This window comes from Dothidotthia symphoricarpi (assembly GCF_010015815.1).
Source record: "Dothidotthia symphoricarpi CBS 119687 unplaced genomic scaffold P153scaffold_11, whole genome shotgun sequence".
NCBI lineage: Eukaryota > Fungi > Ascomycota > Dothideomycetes > Pleosporales > Dothidotthiaceae > Dothidotthia > Dothidotthia symphoricarpi.
The window spans coordinates 418,738-444,298 of NW_022985018.1; the positions used below are offsets into that span (position 1 = coordinate 418,738).

Below are 25,561 nucleotides of genomic sequence, written 5' to 3' on the forward strand. Positions count from 1 at the left end.
CGTCCCGTCGTCGTCGCCCGCAGCTAGTCGCCTACTATGCACCTTGGCAGCACCGAACTTCCCAGGTTACTTGATGTTCTGTCCATCTGTGATTGGCTTATCACAGCAGCTGTCAATCGTTTTGTGCGAATCAGCCACGCCGTCTGCCTGTCGCTCATGCAAGCCAGCGCATGACCGTCTCGCGTATTTGGGCATCCACCTTTGCGACTTCATCGGGCCATCATCGTCGGTGTAGGCTGAAGTGTTACCAGACGCATCGAACCCTGACTGCCAGCAAGAACATGTGTTTCAATTTGATGCTATTGTTATCCTACACGACATAAAATCATGACTTCGTGATTGCGTACAATACAAATAAAGTTTCAAAGCTCCAAACCTTGCGAGTCGCCAAGCCTGCTGTCATCTCACAATCGAATCGTACAGGGAATCCTCCAGAACAGGTTGATATAGGTAGGGTATAGGTGAATAAAGACACGACCGAGGGGAGTTTCGCGCGTAAATCAAATCCATCGCAAGTCTTTCTTCGCCTGCTGCAACCATCCACTCCAAACCCTCAATCCTTGCTGCGGTGGTTCTTTGCTCTCGCGCATCTGACAAACGCCAGACTAGGTCGGCCCTCATCGCGTCTGCCCCACGCTCGTCCCAGCAGCCAGTCCGTCACGCTGATGAACTTTGTTGTTTTATCCCAATGTTCACCTTCGTCCGTATGCTCAATAACATGGTTGATGATGCGACCTTCTTCGTCAAACTCAAAGACAAAAAGGCCGGAAAAGTCTTCGTCAGAGCGGCGCGATCCTGCCACAATGCTCGTGATCTTTTCTACCACATCGCTAACCTGCCCTTGCTCTTTCTTTTCTGTCTGCCACCGGACGATCAGCTTCTCGTGTCGCGTATGCGCTGGCGTCGATGCGCCGCCGTTTTTGACCATGCGCTCCGAGAGTATCTTGAGCTTCACGTTGCCGACTACGGGTACTCTGCCCCATGCGACTGGCGCTGTCCATAGCGCTGCTGTGTATGCAATCTTTCCTCTTACGGTCGGGAGATGAGGGTGTGTGGATGGGAATAGGTGGAGGCTAATGTGCGGCGAGAGAATGTCCTGTGGTAAGGGCGATACAAGTAGCGTTGGCAGGTGGTCGTGCATGATGCGGATGGCTATGGATGTCAGCATACCATCATGTCTCTAGAGTTATGCGCAGTACATACTATTTCCCAGCTTAAGGTTGCGCTCAGTCAAACGCTGCCGTTCGCGCTCATCGAGCTCTGGATAGAGCCATGGTGTTGAGCTTGTGAACCATTGCCTCGAAACTGACGCTTGTCGTGGCCGGACGTCTGTGATACTTCTACGATACTGCTTGAGTCCTAGGATCCGAGGCCCAGCGAGCGAAGTTGCTGTGGACCGGGAGAACTGTGTGCGGGTAGAGCTCGAGAATCGCCGCATCAGACCGCTGGTCATCTATACGGATATGAATACGCAACCATAGAGGCCTGGGAGGTTGTAGGTGAACGTCGCGTGAGAGTGGAGTGTTGCTAGCGTCCAGTAGTTGCGAGGATGACTCTCGGTTAAGTGTAAAAGCCCGAAGTAAACTATTCTTGTGGGCTTAAGAACTCATCATTATTACAAGATTATACACGAATTAGAGAAAGCAAGGCGTATACCAATGAGGATTAAGGCATGAAAGTTCTACCCTAGCTTCGTAGGTAGTTTTCAAGGTATTCCACTTCGGCACTTACATTTATCCATGAGGATGGAACGCGATGAACGATGACGTTCATCCCGTTCATCCAACCCCACCATGCGGAGGCGAACATCTGGGGTACTATATATGTAGCAGCATTTGCAGCAGTTGAGATAGATTCTCAATATTCAAAGCCTTCAAAGCCATCACTGCCATTCGATTTTCGTCCAATTGGCTGAATACAGTATACGAAACCAATCTCCAAAAATGCCATCAACAGGTAAACGCATCGTCTTCACTGGAGGTTCTGGGAAGGCCGGTTTGCATGTTTTGCCAGAACTAGTCAAACGCGGCCACCAAGTACTCAATCTCGATCTCGTGAATTTTCCCGACCCAGATGCCGGCATCTTCACCCTCAAAACCGACTTGACAGACAGTGGTCAAGTCTTCAATGCCTTGACAACCCACTTCAACTTTGAAGGCTACGAAGGCCCTAACGTCCCCGGTCCCCCTGATGCGGTCATCCATTTCGCCGCATATGCGAGGAACATGCTGGTCCCAGGTAAGCACTCTCTTAGTCAAGTGTTGAAGCACGAAGTAAGCTGTGTTCTTTGAGGCTCCTACAAGCTGCACAAACATACCAATAGAGTTTACAAAAGTACACCCTAGGCGTATACAGCTAGGAGCCTAGGCATACAAATCCTACAGTTATTCTAGATGTAGTTGTCAAGCTGTTGCAAGATTTTGCTGCAGTTAACCGAGAAATACTTTGGCTGTTGAGTAGCTAACATCAACCAACAGACAACGAATGCTTCAGGGGAAACGCCACGTCAACGTACAATGTCATCGAGGCAGCTTGTAAACTAGGCGTCAAGAAGATCATCATCGCCAGTAGCGAGACAACATACGAAGTCTGCTTCGGCCAGGGCGATCTCTCATACACGGCCTTCCCCCTCGACGAGGACGCAGACTTGAACCCCATGGATACGTACGCCATCTCAAAGCTCGTCGGCGAGCGTGTAGCCCGAGGGTTTGCCCGGAGGTTCAACGCCGACATCTATGCCCTGCGCATCGGGAATGTGATCGAACCTCATGAGTACGCGCGCGATTTCCCAAAGTACGTCAACGATCCCAAGTGCCGGAAGCGAAATGCATGGAGTTACATCGACGCGAGAGATCTAGGCCAGATTTGCCATCTTTGTGTGGAGAAGGACGGTTTGGGTTTCCAAGTTTTCAATGCTACGAATGACAGCATCACTACAACGGTTCCTACCAAGCAGTTTTTGAAGGAGTCGTGCCCGGATACGCCTATTACGAGGGAGATGGGTGAGTGGGAGGCGCCGTTGAGCAACAAGAAGATCCGCGACGTGTTAGGGTTCAAGGAGGAGCATGACTGGAAGAAGTACTACAACCCTGGTTCGTAGTGTGGGTGTTGTATGGGAGCACTTTAGATGGCATTTTGCGGGGTTGCTCAGTGAAATTCTTCGATAGTTTCCGATGTCGGAAAGCTGTTCTACTAAAGTTGTGTGCGTGCAGTGGGTTTGCTCGAATGGCGAACACGTTGTCGGCAGTTTATGCACTCTGTAGAAATGGGATCAATATAAATGTGCTCTCATTGAAGATTGTTGCAATGGAAGAGATCACATGAAAGATAGTTCCACGGAGTTGCTTGCACCCGCGTCGTTGGTAATGTCAGTAGCACAGAACTGCACTGGCGCGTCGGAGTGCGGGCGACAAGCCGCGAGTCGTCAAAGCTTACCGGTTTTCGGGTTTTTTTTGTCGCTGGTCGCGAAACTCGAGCTTCAATTTTCGTGTGTCGATACCCAATCCCGCTTGCGCTGTATACCCCAGGTGTTCACTCGTACTTCCTTTAATTTGAGTTTACCCCACACGTAGTCGCCATGTCGCCAACTGTAGGAGGGTACAAGCGGGAATCCAACACGGCCAGAGTGTTGGGCGCAGGTGAATTGCTCAGATGCAGTTGAGGGCCTGCGACTGATAGCGACAGGATGTGCGGGTATTGCAGAGCTTATGGTCTTCCACCCGGTTGACACGACGGCAAAGCGATTGATGAGCAACACTGGCAAGGTGCGCCTCCACTCCAAAACTCTACACGCCGCATTCGCATCTGACTCGACATCGTCGTAGATTCAATCCGTATCGCACTTGAACCAGGTCGTCTTCAGGAACAGCGCAAACGCCTCGGTCTCTGGTCGATTCTTCTCTCTCTTCCCCGGTCTCGGATACGCAGCGGCCTACAAAGTATGTCTGGTCATGGACAAGGTGGGGCAAAAGTTGACAGCGCTAGGTGCTCCAACGTATATACAAGTATGGTGGCCAGCCATTCGTACGTGACTACCTCACGCAGCACCACATTGATAGCTTCGACCGAACGTTTGGCAAGGGTCACGGCAAGACGATTATGAACGCGACAGCAGGTTCCATCATCGGAATCGGTGAGATCGTTCTTCTTCCCTTGGACGTCCTAAAGATCAAGCGCCAGACCAACCCAGAGGCGTTCAGAGGACGAGGATTGTTCAGAATCATTGCGGATGAAGGGTTTGGGCTGTACCGTGGCTGGGGCTGGACAGCGGCACGTAACGCGCCAGGTTCATTTGCAGTAAGTTATGACTATCCTTCAGGAACTGCTCACATGCTGACGTCTGCTAGCTGTTCGGTGGTTCCGCCGCCGCGAAGGAATACCTCTACAAGCTCTCCGACTACAACTCCGCCACATGGGGCCAAAACTTCGTCGCCTCGATCGCCGGTGCCAGCGCATCCCTCCTCGTCTCTGCCCCTCTCGATGTCATCAAGACGCGCATCCAGAACAGGAATTTCGAGAACCCCGAGGGCGGCTTCAAGATCATCTCCAACATGATGAAGAACGAGGGCCCTACTTCTTTCTTCAAGGGACTGACACCCAAGCTTCTCATGACTGGACCGAAGCTTGTCTTCTCCTTCTGGCTGGCTCAGACCCTTATCCCGGCGTTCGGCAAGATTATGTAAATACCCATGTGTGGTTGCGATGGCTTATGTATTTTATGATGTTTGGGGTTACGAGTGCTATGGAAACGATAGCCGGGTTATCGGTAGAGGAAACAATTCAAAAATCTCCATTCTGTCAACACGGAAGCATTCGTGCTGTCATCTGCACAAACGACGCTTGACCCAGAATCACGTGATAGTGGCAGTGTACCTTGCTCCTCTCAAAGGCGTTCGACGGGTATCTGTAGCGGTGAGAATGACGACGTGCAGAAATGCTAGATAAACAGTCACACGTCTGACAGTGTATCGGCTGCCTAGTGTCAGCGAGCGTGGACAGCAGACGGCGACGTGAATGTGATGTTTAGTGATGCGCGAACGGCACCAACGGCGACTCCCTGTTCCTGTGACAGACTACGCCAAGATCCTCAGCACCTCGCACCTCAACCCTACACCGTCCGTCTGCCTCGACGACACACGATACCCCACGTCTTTTTTCTCCACTATCAACTAGACCGAGCCTCACCCGTCCCTTCCCTATTCCGCCCACCACAACACCGCCAGAATGAATCCCGAGTGGTACGTATCCTCGCGCGACTCCCACCGCCACGGCCTGGAGGAGCGTCATGTTGGGCCTGCGCCGAGAGTTATGCTAACCTGAATGCCTACAGAGTACTTGCCCGCTGTCCCCGCAGTCTCCGCTCTCTTGACGCTGCTGCCCCCATCTGGACGGCCTCCGCTGACGACCCGCTCCCACAGATACGACTACCTCTTCAAGCTCCTCCTCATCGGTGATTCTGGTGTAGGAAAGTCGTGCCTGCTCCTCCGTTTTGCCGACGACACATACACAGAGAGCTACATCTCCACCATCGGCGTCGATTTCGTGCGTACACGCTCGTATCCGCAACCTGTCAGCTCGCAATAGGCTAACGTGTTTCAGAAAATCCGAACTATCGAGCTCGATGGCAAGACGGTCAAGCTGCAGATTGTACGTTGACTAGAGGACTCTGAGAGAAGCGACAGAGCTGACAACGACCACAGTGGGACACCGCCGGCCAAGAGCGCTTCCGTACCATCACATCCTCGTACTACCGCGGCGCCCACGGCATCTGCGTCGTCTACGATGTCACGGACATGGACTCGTTCAACAACGTGAAGCAGTGGCTGCAGGAGATTGACCGATACGCCACCGAGGGCGTCAACAAGCTGCTGGTCGGCAACAAGTCCGATATGGCGGATAAGAAGGTCGTCGAATACACCGTAGCAAAGGTACAGTTCTAGTCACAACGCTCACACGGATGCGCACATTCTTACACCATACACAGGAGTTCGCAGACAGCCTCGGCATCCCGTTCCTCGAGACGTCCGCAAAGAGCGCCACCAACGTCGAGCAAGCTTTCCTGACCATGGCCCGCCAGATCAAGGAGCGCATGGGAACCACAACCGCCAACACGAAGCCTACAGTTCCCATCGGGCAGGGCCAGGGCGTGCAAAGCGGATCCGGAGGGGGCTGCTGCTAGTGGGGTAGACGTTAGGGTCGTTTGATGTATTGGGGAAACGTACAAGGATGCAAGATGAGCGATATACAGGTTTCCAAGGCGTGGGTGTTTATGTTCTCCGGTCTCTGGTGTGTGAATTGCGAATTTGGTTCGGTAACTTAATGCTCAGATCATGGTTATGGCTTTCCTTTGATAACGCATCCACCTGCTGCGTTGACTCCCGTGCTCTGTTCTTATTTGCTTGGGGTCTAACACATAAATCGGAAGGATTCAGGTCTTAGATCGAGAAGCCGGCGTAGCAGCACGAGTCAGAGATGTGGTTTGATGTATTAGAGCTCTACTGCTTGTCTCTTGCTTGATATATGCACTAACCAGACCCAAACACAAGTTTGACACGACTTCTATTCACACGTTTAATCCAGCATGTTATCTTACTTTCTGCGAGTAGAGAAACATGCATGCATCGGTAGGCGCCGCATGCATGTGCTTCTTCATGCCGGAATTGGTAAGATGTGCTGCTGACGTAAAAACTAGGCATCCATATGCCCTCGTAATCTTCGTTGTCATCCTCGAACCACTTGACAAAAGACTCTCTCGATCCGAATCATAAGCTCCGAGGTCCAATGGGTGGATATATTTGAAAAGCGCCGCCCGAATAACAGAACTCGAGCATGTCCTTGAAGCATGGCACCATCAGAGCCGCACATTGGGTCGCAGTCGAACTTGGACTCAAGACTATGAGATCTGCACGCAAAGATGTATACATCATCATTCTGTCTCGTTATCTGCGCATGTTTGCGTACGGTGCTGTGGCTCTCATCCTCGCAGTATACTTCCAAGCGCTAGGCTTTTCGGACGAACAAATCGGCTTCTTCATGACTTTGACCCTGTTGGGCGACGTCGTCATCAGTCTGCTCCTCACGCTCATTGCCGACTCCCTGGGACGTAGGAAGACCCTTTTGCTAGGAGCATTGGCCATGGCGCTTTCTGGGACTGTGTTCGCAACAACGAGCAATTACGGCGCGCTGCTTGTGTCTGCGATTGTGGGCGTTATTAGTCCGACTGGGACAGAGATTGGGCCGTTTCGGGCGGTGGAAGAGTCGACGCTGGCGCATCTTGTAGATGAACAACAGCGCTCAGATGTTTATACGTGGTATGTTGTTTTAGCTGTGTTAGGAACATCGACGGGGTTGGTTGTTGGGGGTTTGGCTGTCGATAAGATGCAGGGACTGGATGGCTGGACAGAGTTGGATGCTTACCGAGCCGTGTTTTGGATTTACACAGGAGTTGGACTTCTCAAAGCGATTATGGCGTTGTGCTTGAGCCAGCAATGTGAGCATGTGCACGAGAAGACAAGCCAAAGCGAATCACCCGGAGAGACTGAGCCACTTCTGAGCAGCGACCCCGTCACGCAGGACACTGCTCCTTCGAAGCCGACTAAGAATCTCTGGAACCCTATCAACCGAATTTCCAAACCCAGTCGCGGCATGTTGATCAAGTTCTGCAGCCTGTTCTTCTTCGACGCGCTCGGCAGCGGCATGGTCCCTTTCTCCCTGATAAACTTCTACATGGAGCGGAAATTCTCCCTCCCCAAAGGCAAACTCGGCGGCATCATGTCGGCAACATGGGTCGTCTCTACCATCGGCAATGTCTTCGCCGCCTCGCTCGCCAAACGCCTCGGCCTCATCCAAGCCATGGTCGCCACGCATTTCCCCAGCAGCGTCTTCCTGGCAGCTCTCCCCATCGCAAACGGCCTACCACTCACGATCTGTCTGCTGGTGGGTAGATCTGTGCTGAGCTCCATGGACCAGGCGCCGCGCTCGGCGTTTCTTTCCATCGTTGTGCTGCCTGAGGAGAGGACGGCGGTCATGGGCGTGGTTAATATTGTGAGGACGTTGGCGCAGAGTGGGGGACCCTCGATTACGGGCGTGCTGGCTGGACGTGATCGGTTTTGGTTGGCGTTTTTGGTTGCGGGCGCGTTGAAGGTCGCGTATGATGTTATGCTTTTGGCGTTCTTTGGGGGGAATGTGCATCCGCGTGCTGTGTGTATGGGTGAGGAGTCAGATAGTCGTGATGATCGGGTGCAAGAGGTTGTGCCGGCGAGTGAGGAGTCTGACGCAGGGGATATCACCGCTATACGTTAGATGTGGATAGTTATTGTATAAATGTGTAGTACACGCTCGTCTCTGATAGTGCATGCCCTCTACAAGCCTGTGTATGTTCTTTTTGAGCCGATAAGTACTAGGTCACAACTCAACGGCTCATGGGATACTCCCTCTCGATTGATCGAAACTAAAGTGCAGCAAAGTTTAGCAACAGCTTGTGAACAACATCTAAGCTTAGTGTAGGAGTCTTCTGTCTAAATTCCGAGCAGTATACGCCTTGTATGCACAATCGTGAATTCTGTAAGTGTAGTTTTCCAGCTTGTAGGAGCCATAAGCAATGCAGCTTACTTTCCGCTGTTATAGTTGACCGAAAGACCCCCTCGAGTAGCACCCCTGTTTCAACCGAATTGGGACGTTGGTTGTTGTTGCCTTCCAAGACACGACATCGTCAGGTGTGGCTGCGCGACTCCCTTATCGGTCTAGAGCAGGACCCTGCATACCGGTAGAGACGGAGCCAGGGATTTTGGCCTTTGTCATGACTATTTTGCCTTCACTTCATTACCATTTCCAAGAACAACTCATCTTCTCTCCAACCGCGTTCGTTGCACACTCGTTTCTAAAACGTGGCGAGTGGATAACACGGTAAGCCTTCGGTACACCTAGTTGTTTGAGGATCATCTCGGTCCCGCAGAACTCAGCCCTACCAAGCCCGACACTGTGCTTTTGCCAGGATCGACAACACACACCGCTTTTAGACTCATATATCTCCCAAGGGAGATAAAACATCAAGCCGGTATACGCAGCTGTAATTCGACTACCTTCTGTGCCTCCAGGGGCAAAACACCCCTTTTACTCGAAGATCTTGGACCATGGCACCCGCGATAATGACTCAACGGCCGAAAATCTTATTCTTGGACGCATACGACTCCTTTTCAAACAACATCGTTGCTCTCGTTGAGCAAAATGTCGAAGCAGATGTCGTCAAAGTTTTCATCGACGAACCCAGTCTGGTGTGTGGCCAACGCCCGACTTCACCCACCGAGCGCAGTACTCGAGATACGATAAGTTTCCGCGACTACTTGAAAGACTTTGACGCGGTTATTGCGGGACCTGGGCCCGGTTGGGCGAAATGCGACACAGATGTTGGACTTATGAAAGAGCTGTGGAAACTTCAAGATGAGGATATGATGCCTGTACTCGGAGTGTGTCTTGGCTTCCAGTCGTTGTGTCTTGCTTTCGGTGCAGAGATTGAAAAGTTGGAGGAGCCAAAACACGGCATCATAACAGATGTTCTACACAATAGGCAATCGATATTCAGGGACGTGGAGAAGTTGCTGGCGACACAATATCACTCCTTACAAGTCATGCTCAACCATCCGATTCAGACGAAGCGAGCCGTGCGCTATCCTGCGCAGCTCTGGGAGTCTACTGCAACATGCCCGCAGCTGGAACCATTGGCGTGGGATTTTGACAGTGAACGCAATGGCGCGGTGCTCATGGGTGTAAAGCATATTCAGAAACCTTTCTGGGGTGTTCAATTCCATCCAGAGTCGATCTGTACGAACAGTGAAGGGAGCCGTATCATCCGAAATTGGTGGGAAGACGCTCAGTCGTGGAACCGAAAGCGCATGTTCAGCCACGTTGCACAGAAGAGTTCTCTGTCACCTTTCCGAGCAGCACCTATGACCTTTAGCGATTTTCGGCGCGAATTCAAAGGCTATGGTGCAGATAACCAAGCCACTTGTTCTCTCAAAGGGGTAGTTGGGAAGGCAAACTCTGGTATCTCAGAGAGTGAATATCCAAGGCCAAAAGAACTGGCTGTGTTAGTCGCTCACGGCGATGGAATCTCGATACCGGATCTGTCGCCTGAAGCCGTTCACTGCAGCACTACAGGGAGTGGAAGACTGACAGTCGCGGATGTTTGTGAGCTGCTGGAAATCCAAAGGAGAGAAGCCATAGTTTTGCAATCCGGACTTCAGTCGAATCTTGTTCCAATGGCGGTTGGTACAGGTCGTTACAGTATCATTGGCCTTGTCATTCCTGGAGAAACGCTCCGGTTACACTACTACACGCGTTCTCGGATCATGCAACTCAGGGATGGCAGGGATAGAGTGCACACGGAATGGAAGGTAGCCGATCCGTGGCCGTATATCAAGGAAGTCATGGAGTATCTCCGACCTGCGACACCGCCTCGAACTTCGACATGGGCACCGTTTTGGGGAGGCCTGATGGGCTATGCAAGTTACGAAGCTGGTCTCCAAACGATTGATGTCCCTGCTGATGGAGTCGCCGAACACCCCGATATCTGCTTTGCATACATCACCAGGAGTATCGTTTTTGATCATCAGGTCAAGAAGGTCTATGTACAGAGCATTCGTGGCGCACATGACAACCACTGGGTCGAGCAGACAGTACAGAGGATTTACGAAGCTGCTGGGAGCAAGTCAGCAGAAACAACGCCGAGTGGGACGCCAGTGCCCAAGCCCGATCCGTTTGAGAAGTTTGGCCCCATGAACCAGTACATTGATTCGTGTGTACAATCGTCTGCTAGCCGCGAGGAGTACTGCGATAAAGTGCGTTCATGCCAGGATGCTATAGCCGATGGTCAAAGCTACGAACTTTGTCTCACAACACGCAATGAGATCCGTGCTAAAAAGCCAAATTCGTGCAGGATCTCACGAGCAGAATGTAATGAGCATTCTTGGAATCTCTACAAGCGTTTGACAGGTCAAAACCCTGCTCCATTCAGCGCCTATATGAGGATGCATAACGTGCATATCCTCAGTTCGTCGCCAGAACGTTTCATTAGCTGGGACAGGTCGCAGACTGCGCAGTGCCGACCTATCAAAGGTACAGTGCAGAAGAAACTCGGTGTCACTGCGGAGGATGCGCATGCTATTCTCTCTTCTTCAAAGGAGCGCGCAGAGAACCTTATGATTGTTGATCTGACTAGACATCAACTGCATGGTGTATACGGATCCGCCAACGTTTGCGTGAGCCAGCTCATGGAAATGGAAGAATACGAGACCGTCTGGCAACTCACTACAGTCGTCGATGCAACCCCCAGTGGAGCCTCGAAGCCCAAAGCGCCCGGAGAATGGGAGGATCCAACAGACTACGTCTCCGCTTCCGGAGAACAGACAATACCCTACCTGGGCTTCCAAGCATTTGTCGAGAGTCTCCCACCGGGAAGTATGACTGGCGCGCCGAAAAAGCGGTCCTGCGAGCTTCTGCAAAATGAAGAAGCTGGGCAGCGACGTGGTATATACTCAGGTGTCTTGGGATATCTGGACGTCGGAGGTGGCGGTGATTTTAGCGTCGTGATTCGTACAGCCATCAAGATCGACTCCCCTGATAACGACAAAGAGGATGTGTGGAGGATTGGCGCTGGAGGAGCTGTCACAAGCCAAAGCACGCCTGATGGCGAATACGAGGAGATGCTGGTGAAATTCCAGAGCACGGCAAGGGCTTTCAAACACCAGCCGCCACCGCCACCGCCAACAAAGAAGAAGATCAAGATCGAGTTGCTGAATCCCATTGATCCCGATGAGTTTGAGGAGCTGTTGTTACGGACGAGAGACGGGGGACAGCCGAGCCTCGAGGATGCGCAGATAATGTTGAGGCTGGTGGAGCAAGAGCTGAGAAGGAGGAGAGATGCTGGTGAGGTTGGAGAAGATTTCGATGGGGACGAAGACGATGAAGATGATGATGATGAGGATATGGATGTGGATGTGGAGTAGGGATTGATCGAAACTGAAGAAGGAGATGGACTTGCGAGCTTAACCTTTGATACCATGATCATGCTTAGATAGACTTATTGGGTTTCAACACCAACGCCTAATTTCGACTCCCCATTTCATGTTGTGAGACGTACCATCGTTTGAACATCATCTGGAGCAAAGCTGACTAAGCAGTTTATGGATGCACCTATCGCCGTGTTAACGCCGTCCTCTTGTACACAGTCTCCCAACCACGTACTCTTATCGCTGAAGCCAACGATTGGCAATGGCAACAGACGCGCCAGACCCGCGGACTTTCCAAACCTGGGAAGATGCTTTCCAGTACCCAATTCCTGTCGTTCGCAAGCTCGAACAGCAGCTCCGCACCAATGCCGACGACAATCGCGAGAAGCTGCGGTCGCTCGTGGGGTACGAGGACAATCCCGCAACATAGCTCATGTCACAAATTGACAATGAGTTCCCAGTGCCAGCTACCGCAGCCTTCTCGACACGGCCGAAACAATCATCGACATGGAAGTCTGCATGCAGCAGGTCGAGTCCAAGCTGGCAAGAGTAGGACAGAGCTGCAACGCGCGAGGCCTGGATAAGATATCGAGCAACGCGGTGAAGATGGATACGCATACTCAGGCTTGCGGTTAGTCATCGACGCACGCAGGTATTCTGGAAACGGCTGTTGATATGGGACACAGACGTGGAGCGATATACATTCGCGTCTCAGCTTGCGATTCTTAGGAACGCGCCGACGGTTATGACAAGGTTGATCAAGAGAGACGGGTCGTATCTACTTGTTGCGAAGGTGCTTGTCGTGTCGCGACTCTTGCATAAGGCGCTTAGTCAGTCGAAGGACAAGCCACCGATTGTGGAGCAGTCGTGGGAAAGGCTACTTTCTGTGCGGAGAAAACTGCTGCGCAGGATCGATAAGCGACTTGCGAGCACGAGTGGTGAGACAGCGACCCTGGTGGAGAGCATGTCTGCGTATGCTCTCGTCACGAGCTCGACGCCCACCGATGTGCTGCAACACTTTCACAAAGTGCGTATGGAAAAGGTGACAAGTGCGTTGAAGCAAGGCGACGATGAGCTTGCGAAACATGGTGTTGGTGCGCTGCAGATCTGTATACAGACATGTCTTGATACGCAAACGATATTTCCCAGACGCTTAGCTGAGTCTTTGGTGAAGCTCAAGGCGCATCCGTTGATCCAAGACCCAGATGTTCGCGGCCTTTACGAGCTAAACCTGGAAGTGCACGATCGGTGGATAGGCGACGAGGCGCGTAATTACACGCCATGGCCACGGCATGACGAGTTGCAGCGAGCGGATGCTGAGAGGATACTGCACCGCTGGTCGAAGGACGCTATATCTGCTTTTCTACAGGAGATCAAGACGTCACTCGAGGGAGAGGATAGGTTGAAGGAAGTCGCCAGCTTGAGACAGGAGCTGATCGAGACGTGGATCCTGTCAGGCTCGCGCATGGCGGGTGTGAAGTCGGCCAACGTACTTGATGACCTGCGAGATACGATGAACGAAAAACTAGAAAGTATTGTACGATCGCGTACTCAGGGACTGCAGGATGTAGTTTCGAGCTTGAAGAGTCAACTCGATGTCGGCACCCCTTCCAGCGACAGCTCGTCACTCTCCTTGTGGAACACAACAGCTAAAAGCTCCGACCTCAGCAACGGCGCACAGGTTTTCAAGGCTACGATACTCAACACACATCAAGGGCGCGACCAGCCTGTGATGAACGTTCTATCTGCTTTTGACAAATGGATGGACTCTGTTCTTGAAGTCAAGGGCATAGTCAAAGGCATGAAGGAGGCGCGATGGGACGACACCTTCGCCGACGACGTTGACGATGCGTCGGATGACGAGCTGGGCGAGTCAAAACAGACACTTCTCAGCGCCGATGATCCACGGTTGCTCGAAGAAGTTACACAAGAAGCGCTGAGCGATGCACTGAACAGCCTAGGCCAGAGTTTCTCGCAAATCGCAGAAACATCTATAAAGGTTGACGACAAGAGCTCCGTTGAGAAAGCAGCCTTCATTCTACGCGTTGTGAGAGAAATCGGCGATCGGATACCACGTCTACGACTCCAAGATAAATCCTCGCCGCTCGCGTCGCCTTTCACAAGCAAGGTCTTGCAGCCGCTGTATACGACACTTGCTACATACATTGTCCCACCAACCGTAGCGTCGTACGAGAAAGCACTTCTCAACGCTACAAAAGCCAAACCTCAGAGCGTTATCCTCTGGGAAGGCAATCCACCGCTACCAAGCCAGCCTTCAGCCAGCGCATTCAGATTCCTGAGGGAGCTGAACAAGAGCATGGCGCGTGTTGGGAGCGATCTTTGGGCTCCTGGGTCTGCTTCGATCCTGAAAAGTGTGCTAGCTCAAGAGACGAGGAAAGCACTGCAAGACCATATTCAAACGATCAAGGTATCCAACAAGAAGGTGGAGAAGGAAGAGAGCGAGGAACCCACAGACACGCCAGCCTCGCCTCAAAACGCTGCTGCGCCTGAGAATGTAGAACACGCTGATGGCAGCGTAAAGGAACGACAAGGCCAGCAGCTGAAGCAGCTACTCTTCGACGCATTGTATATCCAACGCTTCACTGGCGAGAAGAAACAAAGTATCGATGATCTTGTTGAGAAAATCGAGCTAGAGGCACTTGATGAGGCGGCAGTGAACAGGCTGAGGAAGAACGCTGCGGATTACGCGAAGAAGACGTATCTACTCTTTGCGCTGCTGGCCTAAATACTTATATTCTCAATGTAATAAAACTTGGCGCTCACGACCTCACTCAAGTTGTGTGGAGGAATAGAATATGTGAGACTGCCCCGTCATTGACGTCAATAGTTCACACTACGGTTGTGGCGTCTGCTCGCTTGCGGACGGTATGCCGTAGACATGCAGGAATGGTGATACAGTAGGTTCTGCCTCATAACGATGCCTGCCTTATAACGATACCTTATGATGTCATGTATCGTTATACAGCAGAAATACAGACATTTGTTAGCAAAAAAACCGGCTTTTCTGTCTAATTAATGACGTGTCTTCTGTAACAAATCCTGTGCTGTAACGATAAATTGCTCCATAACGATATTTTGTGGCTTGCATGACCATCGTTATGAGGCAGAACCTACTGTAGTAGCAAGCCATCGAACGTGGAATTGTCGATCCTTGACTCCAAAACGTTGGACTTGTTGTGTGGATGCAGGGAGCCGGTTGCTAGCATCAAGCCACCAAAGGTGGAGTTGTCGATCTTCGGCCTTGAGGAGTGGGGAATGACAACGTCGTTGCAGAAGGTTGTGGATAGTGGGAGCATGTGGAGGAGACTATAGCATGGCAACAAACTAGCTTTCTGAATGTGCATATGCTACCAAAGGACAAACAAAAACGCCAGACATGATGGGATATCTCACAATGCACAACCGACACCTCCTCTCTCAGCATACCACCATACAGTCCTTCACTCCGTAATATCCATCCGATCCCGATCCCCCAGCCTCGAATCCTCCATCGCCTTCCTCAACATCTCAATCTCTTTTTCCTGAGCTCTCATCTTCTCCAGCGCCATCTCAATCAACCGTGCCTTATTCACCGTCTTCTTCTCTCCAGCCACATTTCCACTCCCCTCAGAGTGCAACGAGCTCCCCCTATCCTTACCCTTCTCTGCACTTCCGCGCATGACAACAAAACAAGTCGTCCCAGTGCCAAACGTGACTTCCCCATCAAGCAGAAACTCCGCCAAGTCAACCATGGCGGTTTTCATTCTATCACGCCGTGCTTGTTCGGCTGCGCGGTGTGTTGCGCGCTTCATCATCACGCCTGTGGCCATGGCAGTGCTGAAGTGGAGACCCATTTCCAGGTGCTGGCCCGAAGAGATTAGCTCGTAGTTTGACTTCGAGGCCAGGAGGTCGGCCTGTGGGGTCTTCACGCCGCCGGCGCCTATGGGGGTGTGAGTTTGCAGTTCGAAAGGGATGTGTCATAGGATTTGATACGAAAAGAACGAGTAGCGGTGAAGTCTTGCGTACCATTGGTCTCTGCTGGTGCAATTGCACTGCTCCGTCTTGAGATTGGGATTCTCTTTGGTGGCTGTGTCGATGTTTGACTGATGGATGATATCGTGCTTGCAGAGTCCGCAACTAACGACGGCGTTCTTATCGATCGAGGCCTTACTATGAGAGGCTTTACCGGACGGATTGGTTCTGTTGATTGCACTGGAAGAAACGTTTCTGCTGGCGCTTGTGGGTGTGCTTGTTGTTGTTGTTGTTGCTGCTGTTGTGCGCTTTCTCTCACGGGACTATATCTTCTCCTCTTTTTGAACAAATGTGGCCATGTCCTGCTCAGTGGCCCGCGATGTCCAGACTCATTTCTGCCGTTATCGGACTGGGGTTGGTTTGTGTATGGATGCATGGTTCATTGAGATATCGAAGGCTATCCTGGAAGCGTACTCACTCCCGAAAATACGGCCGTCCAGATGCGCTCCGCCCTGTATTGGCAACGCTGAACGAAGATGGTTCAAAATAAAGAGCAAATGTAAGAACTAGACACCAGTCAAAATATACTGTACTTTTGATGGAAGAAATAGATCTGGGCTGTCGCGCGCGCAGAGTGTTGCACAACGTCTGCAAGATTCGCGAGTTTTAAGATGCACTGTGACGGCGTAGGTAATCTGGAGCGTGTTCCATCCATTATTGCATCCCTTGTTCGTTAAAAGCAAAACGGGAACATGGGCAGAGCGTTGCCTGGTAGTTGTTGGATGATAACTTGGGTACGGTCGCCAGATAGCCAATCGAAAGGAAAGCTGGAACCACGTGTGACGCCAAGATCCCAAGATCAGCATCACTTGTTGGAGACGGGCCGGTGAGCTTGAGCACCCGCATGTTGGAGTGTGGAGTCTAAGTTTGCCACTAACAGGGAACTGACAATCCTCGGACTAGACACGGTAAGGCAGGAGCATTCGCTATGGAAACGCGAGGAAAGTCTCGCGAGTGTTGGCCACTTTCTCCGCGTATCTATACGGCGATCTTCAGTATCACGCAGCCCTAAATAGATAGTGAAGGGATAATCATGTGTGGTACCGTTCTGGCTACAATTTGTGTTTACCATGTAAACCACTCATATACTACTATTTCCCAGACTCACCGTGTCATGGCTTTGGTGACTAATCTTACTCTTGGTTTGTGACTTAGAAACAAACTCCAATTCCTCATCCTCGAGATCCGTGTCTAAGAACTCCTCACTGAGCAGTTTCGGGTTGAAGGCAAAGGCGCCCCCGGGAATAAACGTGCTTGTCATAACCAAAACGGCGATAATTGTGAACTGGATAGCGGCCACATTTCGGATCGCTGGCTGGATGTTCTCGTCGTGCTTGTCTGATACTCGATCGATGTATGTTCCAAGACTGACCGATGCAACGGCGTATGTAACGATATATGAGCTGTAGAGAAAGGCCATAACGGCGCCCAATGCAGACACGTTTTTCGATTTTGACTCAATACGTGCGAGAGAGGCTTGTATGTAGGCTGCAAGTGAAACATCACCAGCTGCCCAGCCAAAGCTGATGGGAAGGAAGGTCGCAGCCACGATCCAGGCTTGACCAACGTCACCCTTAGGTGGATACCAGAAGGGCAGATACCAGACGATAAGAAGCGCCAATGCGTCGATACGCAGCCAGGGCATCGGAGTGTGCACTAAGTTGGTGAACATGAACACGAATAGGGCTCCTAGAAGTTCACCGAAGTTGGAGCCGCCAACCATGATCTGTGACCAAGCCGAGTTCCCGAGGTATCGACGTGCTACTGCAGGCGCAATGCCGTTTTCAAGGTAACGGTGTCCGTAAAGTGCTAATGAGTATCCGGGGAGTAACCAGACGAATTTCCGATGGGTAAAGATGATCTTCATGCCGGTCCATACTGATTCGAAGAAGAGGTAGAAGCCGCCAACCACGGCTTTGACATAGGTTGACTCACTCTCTAACACAAACTCATAAGCTCTTGGAGCTTCTTCCTCATATATGAAGAACCATAAAATCGATGCCGCCGCGAAGAAGACGGGTGTGATGATGAAGGAGTAGTTATTGCCGAAGTAGGGTATGAGTGCCAGCGCCGTGCAAAAAGCACCCGCAGTGCCGGAAACTTCATAGAAGATGTGGACTAATGCATCCATTTGTCGTAGCTTCTGGACGTTGCCACCTACAATATCGCGGGGAATCACACGTCGAATGAGCTCGACCATGCCATAAACGACACCGCAAACGCAAACTGTGCTTTGGTAAGCGTCATTGTCAAATTCCAAAGCTGGATGACTCACATATGGGGATCATGCCGTCCGTGTTGTAGTCTCCGTAGTAACTGAAATCTCCTTTTGGTTGTCCATTTGGCACAAATTTGCCTCCGGTTGCCGCGTCAAGAATTAATAGCAGACTGCTCATGACTCCAAATATAAGCACCGAGCAAGACAGTACATTCTTTGTCGGATATCTTCTGATCAAAGGCGCGATGAGGATTGATCCCATACACTGAAATGCCTGGTTCAGTCCAGTCAAGATGCCCACGCGTTGAAAGGTAATCGATGCATGCGTCTTTTTTCCAAGTTCGTCGTAACGGTTGGTTGCAAGAGCGATGACGGATCCGTTGAAAGCTTCAAGGCCAAACTTGTACATCATGATACCGGCGATGTATATAACGATGTTGCGGCGTTCGAGAGGTGTGTAGATATTCCATGTTTCTCGAACAACGAGGATCGGACGAAACATCGTGACGTCCAAGACACAAGAACATATAGTGGTATGCTACAGGGAGCAACGCGATCCCGGGATTGCGGAGAGACCTGGTTTATACTACACGATGTCGGAACGTTGGTGTTGAGTTATTGGCCAATCAGGTTGAGAGAGTATCGCATGTGGGACCATATGTACGCTACGGTTCTCTCACGAAATTCAAAGGCTGTAATGCCCGCATCCGCGCTGTGGAGGCCCTTGAGTGGCCTTGTCGCTCGCGTCAATTGAACAGGCGATGCACTGGTCCCGACGGCCAAGAAGCATTGACAGCTTGGTGTAGACTGACCACTTATATGGTCGAACGCCCCACGTGCTTCAGGCAACGTGCTCAATGATCAGGATAAGCGATATGGACGAAAACAGATTTCCTAGAACGGTGAAGTGCAGCAAAATAATGTCCCCTTGCATGAACGTTCCTCTTTGGCTGGAGATCAGATGCAAAATGTATGAATATGAAAGTGAAATCACCCCAATTTGCGAACATGCAGAAAAGTTTGCTTGCAGAGCGGAGCGCACCTGAAATCGTCCAGAGATCCGCGGAGTTACTTTGTTGTATAAAGTACTTGATGCTACTGCGTGTCGAGACTAGAAAATGTGGCGAGCAGGTGTACATGACAGTACTTCCATTACTCGAGCCTGCAAACGATGTAGTTCACCACTCCATGTCAATAGATAGTGAGACGCTTGAGACCCTAGGCGGCGCATCAGCCCGCGTCGTGATAAGTTTACCAGTCCGGTGGATCAGGGTTCGTGCACAACCCATGGATACCCTCAAGAATCAGGAGTCAGGAGTAAGGGCGCCGAACGTGGGGGTCATTGGTGGGATCCCTTCATTGCTAACCCCTTATGAAGCCAATTCATGTACCATGCTGCCCGAAGGCAGAACTCCCAGGTCTCTGTACTGCGAGAAGTCTATTCGTAGGTTGACAAGGGTTCGTTTATGGTTTTGCTAGCCGCCGTTACTGATGACTTCCGAGCATCATGTGAAAATTTAAGTTCTCCAAACCCAGCAGAAGGAGATCTTTGTTGAAAGTGTTTATTTCAAGACAGCTGGGACGCATCAGTTATCTAGCTCAATTACAAAAAATTGCTCGCAGCTGACCTTTTGCCTTTGCCGGCCATATTTGGCGCCTGTACATGTGGATGACAGACCGTCTGAGCTACAACTCTATCGTCCGCCACGATGATGGGTCAATATTACGGTATCTGGCCAGAGTCCAGCATGTCGACCCATCTCTTCACGCGTTTCAAATGTGACTTTTGTGCTAAAGTTCACCGATTCACCAACGATGTGCCATGAAGCCGGAGAAGTTCAATCCGAGTCGTCCTGTTTGTACCGCCTCGCTTCCTTCGCACGTTCCACCTTCTCCTCGTCTTCGGCTCCCCTCTTAGCGAGGCTGTCTCTGAGTCTCTCCTCTTGTTTTCGCCAGTGGCTGCCTTCCTCGTAGTCCGCGCTGATGCCAAGCGCTTTTCTCAGTCTCTCACTCTCTTCGATCTTGGCCTTCGCAAGGTCATGGACTTGATGGGACTTCAAGCGCTTCGCGTTAGGACCTAAGTCTTTGCCCTGTTGCCGTTCCTCGACAAGCTTGCGGCGCAGAGCTTCGCATTGATCATCGATCTCATCTTCGTCAACGCTGGAGTGAGTTAGCACGACATTATTGGTGTGAACGTAGGGTTTCGGGCAAACACACCCCTCCTCTCCAAGCTTATCTCGCAGCTCAAAGACCTTGACTTCGATGTCGCGCTTTGCTTCGTGTTCGAGAATCTCTGCATCTGGCTGCCGCGGGCGATGCTTTGCCGACTCCCAGTCTTTTGGATAAGGCGCTACCTTGTCGCGTGGTCTGAGGAGTGAACGGTTCTTCTGGACATATCCAGAGGTACCGCTGCCTCTGGGTGTAGTGAGACCGACGTTGTCAGCCATGGTAGAGGTTGGAAGTGCTGGGGTGGTCTTTCGTGAACCTTGATGGTTGACGATGGAAGCCGCTGGTTTGAAGCGGAGGAAGTCGGAGGTGCCAAGCCTTGATGATCGCGCCTGCCCCGCGAATTCTTGAGGGAACCTAGGAAGTGAAGACTCACACACAAAATGGAGTCGACACTTTGCTCGGCAACTTTCGTGTATCTTCTTTCTTCGCATTCATATCAGCCACCATGAGCTCTGGAGAAGCGACCAGCGAGGTGCCAGCCCCTGCATTTGCAGATGGCGCACTCAAAGAGCTACCGTTCCCACCAGTGACCAAAAATCACATTCTAAACTGCTCATATCATAGTTGGCATCCAAAGTCAGTTTACGGAGATTAAACACCCCCGCGATTCTCAGACTGATATCCCTCAGATATCGTGCCGCAACTCCCAAAGCGCGCCTCGTTTCCCTGCCGCCTGCCTTCCTTGACTATCTGCGCTCAGATGGCATTATTTTGCCCCCAGAAGAGACGGACAACGCCACATGGTCCGATAACGATAGTGGTATCTTCTCTGGCGCTGATAACAACGAAGACGAGGACGAGGAGACGCTCGACCCCAGTGCCAACTGGCGCGAGACTCACGAAGCCATCGAGCGCACAATCGAAGAACTCGGCGGCAAAGTTGCGCCGAAGCTGAACTGGAGCGCGCCAAAAGACGCAACCTGGATCGCTGCGACAAATAGCATGGAGTGTCAGACACCCAACGACATCTACCTTCTATTGAAGAGCAGTGATTTTATCACGCACGACATAGCACATGCGTTCGATGACACGGTCGATCAGTTCACCACGCCAGATCCCGAGATACCATATCACTTGGTCCTACGAAAGTGGATCACCCTCAATCCCAGCGTTGAGTTCCGTTGCTTCGTGCGCAATCGGCAGCTCATCGCACTATGTCAGCGAGATCTGAACCACTTCGACTTCCTGTTCAATATGCAGGATAAGTTACGACGAACTATCCAAGACTTCTTCGACCTTCGGCTACGCGATACTTTTCCAGACCCTAATTTCGCCTTCGACGTGTATGTCCCGCCGCCGCACGACAAAGTCTGGCTCGTAGATGTCAATCCTTGGGCAATGCGGACAGATCCATTGCTATTCTCGTGGATGGAACTGCTCACCATGGAGGTTCCCGACACAGTGGAGCCCAAGGACGAGACAGCGGAAACAACCATTCGACTTCGATTAGCCCGTCCAGGAGAGACGGATGATCAAACGAACGACTCAGACGAGGACACATCAGACGAGGACGAGACCGACGACGAAGATGTTGAAGAAGTCTGGCAACCCGAGTTCCGGTTGATAAGGAGCGATGACCCGGAGGCCTATGGTTTCACAACTCCACAGTACAGTGCGCATAAGCTTCCAAAAGATGTGGTAGATGCGAGCAGTGGCGGAGAAGGCAATTTGAGGGAGTTTGCAATGCAGTGGCAGGAGGCTCAGAAATTGGCGGAACAACAGAGACAGGAGGATAGTGAAGACGACTAGAAAACGAACATCCACATAGTATTATTTTGACACGTGGCTCCTATATCAGTCAACTACACATGATATTCAAACTGTGACCATGCATGTGAAATGATTGGAAAATTTGATTGCTTGGTCTGCGAGCGGTGACGGATTCTGCGTAGAGTGATGCGTTGACAATGCGTGACTCGTGCGTGCACGGCTTCAATTGTTTCACCGATAGGCAGGTATGATGTATGATTCGACCACATTCGTGGTACCGTTATCACTCCACCCACAACAACATTTGCCTCAACATAAGCTGCCTGGGCTTTAAGCTCTCTGTGTTGAACAACTGCCCGACTCCCTTCATAATAAATATCCTGCGCCTATCACAAAGTTGCACAATTTGGATATACACCACGACACGTCAACATGAGCATAACAAGCGAATCAAGCTCGATAGATCGAGCATACAGCGCCTTTCTAGCCCTTCCTACAGAACTACGGTGCCATATTTATGATTTCCTCCTCGCAGACTCCCAAGCAGTCACGATCAGCGCAGGCTACGTCACCATCTTTGGAAACAGAATTCAAGACCGCGCACGCAAGACAGAGATCCCAGGATTACCTCTCGACTTCGCGCCAATAGTACGACGCCACTACGATGCTTCCCTTCTGTCAGTTGCAAACCCACCCGAGATCCCGATTGACAATGGCTGGATGAGTGAGGTTGGCGAAGGGAAACTTGGGTACCCAGCACCCTTGGCGCTGTTGCAGACATCTCGGCTAGTAAACGATGAATTGCAGGATTACATGAACAAGAAAAAAGCAATTGCGCAGGCCCAGACGTCAGATGAGAGCGAAGACGATGAAGAGGAAGAAGATGAGGAAGGATTGTCACTGTATGTGACGTACCCGTACGGGGTTCTGGTACTGAAGAGCATGTACCCGTTTTTGCTGAAGCAAGCAAAGCGGGTGTACATCACTGGATACTACAGCAGCCCTAAGGATGCTGAGCCTGAAATCGAGGAGCGACACGAGGCAAGCGACGAAGAGCTTTTGACGAACAGTGTCGAAGATTCGGAGTCGTTTGGTCCTAGACGCATACGATCATTTGTTCGTCTAGCCGCTGGCAGAACTCGCAGTTCAACTTCCCCGACATCTCGACCGCGACTCCGTCTCTGCGGCGCGCATCGGAGCCATCAGTCCTCAATCCCAGAGATAAAAACTCTCTTCCCGTCTTTCTCTTCCAAAACCATGGCCCACGCCCCCGACGCGCTCGCACACCTGGTGCGCACCCTCCTTCCACCCTCTCCAACCCAGCTCGTCAAACTTTCGGCCCGGATTGTCTACCCCGGCGAATACAAGTTCGTCTGGTCTGACGACAGTCCCGTGACGCACATCATGCGCAGTATCTGTGGCGGAAAGATTGATATGCAGGTCAAGAGGAGCAGCATTGGGACGGGGCTTTATTTGGTGGCGAGGCCAAAGACTGATGGTAGGATGATCAGTACGAGTTGGGTGAATTGGAGGGTGTCGCCGGAGAAAAGGGGAGGCGTGGATGTTGAGGATTTGGATGGGTTCCTGATAGAGGAGTAGATCTGAACGAGCGGCGAGGGAGGGCGTGGCGGAAGAAAACACTATTAATTATCTGATGTACGATGATTCGATGGGCATGTATAACATTATGCGTAGGACAGGTTATATTTGCGGTTGATTATGGTGTTGTTGTTATGGGTTGATGCAAGAAATCATTGACACCAGGTATATAATGTGTATTTTAAGTCCTCTTACAATATCCTTATGAAAAGCCACGGAATGAGGTACACTGAAGAACCACAAGCCATCCGCCCTTGGTACCTTTCACAGTCTTTGAAAGTTGGCTAGATATGTTGCATTGAAACACCTAGCGAATACATGAACGTCAGACATCTCAGATTATCAAGACACAGCATAGCTCATACAGAAAAGGAGAACCATAGCATATTGTGTCCTCCATATCCCCTTTTACCAAAACGATGAGCTCAACGATACTATTCTCTTATCAGAATCTGTTCATGATACCATCTAATTCGTGCCACTCACCTTAACGAATCCAATATCCGCAGCCTTCTCCCGGAACGCCTGGCGACTCATGTTGAGTCCATACTTGCGGATTAGACCCGCATGCTTTCGCTCGCCTGTAACAACGCTACTACATTGTCAGTACGAATACTAGGGACCAGACTGTGGTGGAGGAAAGACAGTAACTGACCAGCTTCGTGAGCCCTTGCCGTAGGTACGCGGACGGGAGTACCAAACGCTCTCGTGAGACATGGTAGTTGTAAAATTTGCCGATCTGAGTGTTTGACGAAGAACACTGTAAGGAAAATGGAGGGTAGAAAGTAAAGGTTCAAAACAACGCAAATGTTGATTGGGGTGTAGGAGTTTGATTCTGGAAGTCGTAGAAGATTGGTACTCTGCGGTAAGTACCCTGATGGCTACACTGCTTCCCTGCTCACGTGAGAGCACACCCTCGACTTCGAGGCTGAATATGCTGGAAAATCAGGGTTTTCCACGGCGTATCGTATGCATGACAGCTCTTGCCGGAGGCGTGTCGTCTCTTCCAGGAGGCGTGTCGTCTTCTCCACGCATTGCTTGAGTTCATTTTGAGACACACGTAGACCCGCAAAGCGATCCCAACGTTTGTTTAGCCACACCGTCAACATGATGGTCACAACGCCGAACACAAGACTAAGTACACACAGAATGCTGTCGAGCGACCAAACTATGCGTTCTGTTAGTAAATAACTTGTACTTGGGATGCTGGACTACTACTAACTCATGTTGGTAGCTGATGACATGATAGTCAGTTAGCGATGGAATAGTGTGTGAATGTGGTGCGGTAAAATGATAGAATAATAGAATAATGGAGGGAAATAGAAGAAGATGTAAGTTTTATATAAAGGCGGAGCGAAGTTGCGAACCATGGTACATTCTTGCTAGCACGAACCAACTGACCAACGAAAGTATTCTCAACCACCCGCTATTTTTTCGTGACGACGACTTGGTTCGGAAGGGCCAGCCATGGTTCGGCTGCTCGCACAATGGCTGTCTTGGTTCCGAGACGTGGCCACGGGCACCTGGCCTGTGATGGCTCTTCCTGTTGGACTTTGCGAGTGAGAGATCGTCTATCAAAGATTGTTGAAGTGAACTGAAGCAAATCTACTGATTAGATCGACTGAATGTCTCGATAACTCCAGCAGATCTTGTAGGGGATGTTGGATATAGTGATTTCGCTAACCATTGCAGGCTTGTGAAAACACTGTTGTCAACGTTTCTAGTTATGCCGGATACAACAATTCATTCCGTATGATTCTAGTGGGCT

The 25,561-nt window shown here is 51.0% G+C and overlaps 12 protein-coding genes across 12 annotated transcripts; 7 read left to right on the forward strand and 5 right to left on the reverse strand.

The window, feature by feature from the left end:
* Window positions 1-269: 269 nt before the first annotated feature.
* P153DRAFT_341121 (uncharacterized protein) lies at window positions 270-1,690 on the reverse strand. The gene is made up of 2 exons (XM_033665909.1): window positions 1,204-1,690; window positions 270-1,152 (listed from the first exon to the last, which is right to left on the reverse strand). Exons 1-2 carry the CDS (start codon window positions 1,451-1,453, stop codon window positions 554-556), a joined length of 849 nt encoding a protein of 282 aa, XP_033523227.1. The 5' UTR covers window positions 1,454-1,690; the 3' UTR covers window positions 270-553.
* A 140-nt stretch (window positions 1,691-1,830) lies between these two features.
* On the forward strand, window positions 1,831-3,269 carry P153DRAFT_367167 (NAD-dependent epimerase/dehydratase-like protein). The gene is made up of 2 exons (XM_033668202.1): window positions 1,831-2,238; window positions 2,478-3,269. The coding sequence occupies exons 1-2, from the start codon at window positions 1,944-1,946 to the stop codon at window positions 3,098-3,100; spliced, it is 918 nt and encodes a 305-aa protein (XP_033523228.1). The 5' UTR covers window positions 1,831-1,943; the 3' UTR covers window positions 3,101-3,269.
* A 265-nt stretch (window positions 3,270-3,534) lies between these two features.
* On the forward strand, window positions 3,535-4,829 carry P153DRAFT_367168 (mitochondrial carrier). The gene is made up of 5 exons (XM_033668203.1): window positions 3,535-3,638; window positions 3,685-3,764; window positions 3,825-3,938; window positions 3,985-4,296; window positions 4,347-4,829. Exons 1-5 carry the CDS (start codon window positions 3,578-3,580, stop codon window positions 4,680-4,682), a joined length of 903 nt encoding a protein of 300 aa, XP_033523229.1. The 5' UTR covers window positions 3,535-3,577; the 3' UTR covers window positions 4,683-4,829.
* Window positions 4,830-5,133: 304 nt separating this feature from the next.
* Window positions 5,134-6,522, forward strand: P153DRAFT_367169 (uncharacterized protein). The gene is made up of 5 exons (XM_033668204.1): window positions 5,134-5,234; window positions 5,418-5,541; window positions 5,599-5,646; window positions 5,700-5,927; window positions 5,984-6,522. The coding sequence occupies exons 1-5, from the start codon at window positions 5,224-5,226 to the stop codon at window positions 6,176-6,178; spliced, it is 606 nt and encodes a 201-aa protein (XP_033523230.1). The 5' UTR covers window positions 5,134-5,223; the 3' UTR covers window positions 6,179-6,522.
* Window positions 6,523-6,743: 221 nt separating this feature from the next.
* On the forward strand, window positions 6,744-15,004 carry P153DRAFT_423317 (para-aminobenzoate synthase). The gene is made up of 7 exons (XM_033672420.1): window positions 6,744-8,238; window positions 8,389-8,501; window positions 8,746-8,764; window positions 9,096-11,878; window positions 12,255-12,410; window positions 12,467-12,554; window positions 12,658-15,004. Exons 1-7 carry the CDS (start codon window positions 6,829-6,831, stop codon window positions 14,749-14,751), a joined length of 6,663 nt encoding a protein of 2,220 aa, XP_033523231.1. The 5' UTR covers window positions 6,744-6,828; the 3' UTR covers window positions 14,752-15,004.
* Window positions 15,005-15,649: 645 nt separating this feature from the next.
* Window positions 15,650-16,413, reverse strand: P153DRAFT_267571 (uncharacterized protein; the record flags this gene model as incomplete). Its single annotated transcript, XM_033662879.1, has 2 exons — window positions 15,650-15,945; window positions 16,032-16,413. Coding segments are annotated over 2 exons (678 nt in total), but the record flags the coding sequence as incomplete, so codon positions are not given.
* A 587-nt stretch (window positions 16,414-17,000) lies between these two features.
* Window positions 17,001-18,992, reverse strand: P153DRAFT_27117 (uncharacterized protein). The gene is made up of 2 exons (XM_033662900.1): window positions 18,313-18,992; window positions 17,001-18,263 (listed from the first exon to the last, which is right to left on the reverse strand). Exons 1-2 carry the CDS (start codon window positions 18,755-18,757, stop codon window positions 17,119-17,121), a joined length of 1,590 nt encoding a protein of 529 aa, XP_033523233.1. The 5' UTR covers window positions 18,758-18,992; the 3' UTR covers window positions 17,001-17,118.
* Window positions 18,993-19,913, forward strand: P153DRAFT_27123 (uncharacterized protein). The gene has a single exon (XM_033662902.1). It carries the CDS (start codon window positions 19,228-19,230, stop codon window positions 19,732-19,734), a length of 507 nt encoding a protein of 168 aa, XP_033523234.1. The 5' UTR covers window positions 18,993-19,227; the 3' UTR covers window positions 19,735-19,913.
* A 180-nt stretch (window positions 19,914-20,093) lies between these two features.
* Window positions 20,094-20,702, reverse strand: P153DRAFT_376215 (cwf21-domain-containing protein; the record flags this gene model as incomplete). The annotated part of the gene is made up of 2 exons (XM_033669640.1): window positions 20,094-20,415; window positions 20,473-20,702. The coding sequence occupies 2 exons, from the start codon at window positions 20,700-20,702 to the stop codon at window positions 20,094-20,096; spliced, it is 552 nt and encodes a 183-aa protein (XP_033523235.1).
* Window positions 20,703-20,858: 156 nt separating this feature from the next.
* P153DRAFT_317250 (D123-domain-containing protein) lies at window positions 20,859-22,282 on the forward strand. Its single transcript, XM_033665018.1, has 2 exons — window positions 20,859-21,060; window positions 21,114-22,282. Exons 1-2 carry the CDS (start codon window positions 20,930-20,932, stop codon window positions 22,231-22,233), a joined length of 1,251 nt encoding a protein of 416 aa, XP_033523236.1. The 5' UTR covers window positions 20,859-20,929; the 3' UTR covers window positions 22,234-22,282.
* Window positions 22,283-22,486: 204 nt separating this feature from the next.
* P153DRAFT_367176 (uncharacterized protein) lies at window positions 22,487-24,032 on the forward strand. Its single transcript, XM_033668205.1, has one exon. The coding sequence runs from the start codon at window positions 22,627-22,629 to the stop codon at window positions 23,791-23,793; it is 1,167 nt and encodes a 388-aa protein (XP_033523237.1). The 5' UTR covers window positions 22,487-22,626; the 3' UTR covers window positions 23,794-24,032.
* A 229-nt stretch (window positions 24,033-24,261) lies between these two features.
* Window positions 24,262-24,510, reverse strand: P153DRAFT_386051 (ribosomal protein S14; the record flags this gene model as incomplete). The annotated part of the gene is made up of 2 exons (XM_033670488.1): window positions 24,262-24,385; window positions 24,449-24,510. The coding sequence occupies 2 exons, from the start codon at window positions 24,508-24,510 to the stop codon at window positions 24,262-24,264; spliced, it is 186 nt and encodes a 61-aa protein (XP_033523238.1).
* Window positions 24,511-25,561: the final 1,051 nt, after the last annotated feature.

Excerpts from the sequence above, each read along its gene's own strand:
- P153DRAFT_27123 (XM_033662902.1), top strand. The coding sequence starts at position 19,228 with ATGAATATGAAAGTGAAATCACCCCAATTTGCGAACATGCAGAAAAGT.
- P153DRAFT_367167 (XM_033668202.1), top strand. The coding sequence starts at position 1,944 with ATGCCATCAACAGGTAAACGCATCGTCTTCACTGGAGGTTCTGGGAAG. Across the intron at positions 2,239-2,477 it reads GAGGAACATGCTGGTCCCAG|ACAACGAATGCTTCAGGGGA; the intron begins GTAAGCACTCTC and ends ATCAACCAACAG.
- P153DRAFT_367168 (XM_033668203.1), top strand. The coding sequence starts at position 3,578 with ATGTCGCCAACTGTAGGAGGGTACAAGCGGGAATCCAACACGGCCAGA. Across the intron at positions 3,765-3,824 it reads TGATGAGCAACACTGGCAAG|ATTCAATCCGTATCGCACTT; the intron begins GTGCGCCTCCAC and ends ACATCGTCGTAG. Across the intron at positions 4,297-4,346 it reads ACGCGCCAGGTTCATTTGCA|CTGTTCGGTGGTTCCGCCGC; the intron begins GTAAGTTATGAC and ends GACGTCTGCTAG.
- P153DRAFT_317250 (XM_033665018.1), top strand. The coding sequence starts at position 20,930 with ATGAGCTCTGGAGAAGCGACCAGCGAGGTGCCAGCCCCTGCATTTGCA. Across the intron at positions 21,061-21,113 it reads TATCATAGTTGGCATCCAAA|ATATCGTGCCGCAACTCCCA; the intron begins GTCAGTTTACGG and ends GATATCCCTCAG.
- P153DRAFT_27117 (XM_033662900.1), bottom strand. The coding sequence starts at position 18,757 with ATGTTTCGTCCGATCCTCGTTGTTCGAGAAACATGGAATATCTACACA. Across the intron at positions 18,264-18,312 it reads GGACGGCATGATCCCCATAT|TTTGCGTTTGCGGTGTCGTT; the intron begins GTGAGTCATCCA and ends ACCAAAGCACAG.
- P153DRAFT_341121 (XM_033665909.1), bottom strand. The coding sequence starts at position 1,453 with ATGACCAGCGGTCTGATGCGGCGATTCTCGAGCTCTACCCGCACACAG. Across the intron at positions 1,153-1,203 it reads CAACCTTAAGCTGGGAAATA|CCATCCGCATCATGCACGAC; the intron begins GTATGTACTGCG and ends TGACATCCATAG.
- P153DRAFT_367169 (XM_033668204.1), top strand. Across the intron at positions 5,542-5,598 it reads CCACCATCGGCGTCGATTTC|AAAATCCGAACTATCGAGCT; the intron begins GTGCGTACACGC and ends AACGTGTTTCAG. Across the intron at positions 5,928-5,983 it reads TCGAATACACCGTAGCAAAG|GAGTTCGCAGACAGCCTCGG; the intron begins GTACAGTTCTAG and ends CACCATACACAG.
- P153DRAFT_367176 (XM_033668205.1), top strand. The coding sequence starts at position 22,627 with ATGAGCATAACAAGCGAATCAAGCTCGATAGATCGAGCATACAGCGCC.
- P153DRAFT_423317 (XM_033672420.1), top strand. The coding sequence starts at position 6,829 with ATGTCCTTGAAGCATGGCACCATCAGAGCCGCACATTGGGTCGCAGTC. Across the intron at positions 11,879-12,254 it reads CTCGAGGATGCGCAGATAAT|CCAACGATTGGCAATGGCAA; the intron begins GTTGAGGCTGGT and ends TTATCGCTGAAG. Across the intron at positions 12,411-12,466 it reads AAGCTGCGGTCGCTCGTGGG|TGCCAGCTACCGCAGCCTTC; the intron begins GTACGAGGACAA and ends ATGAGTTCCCAG.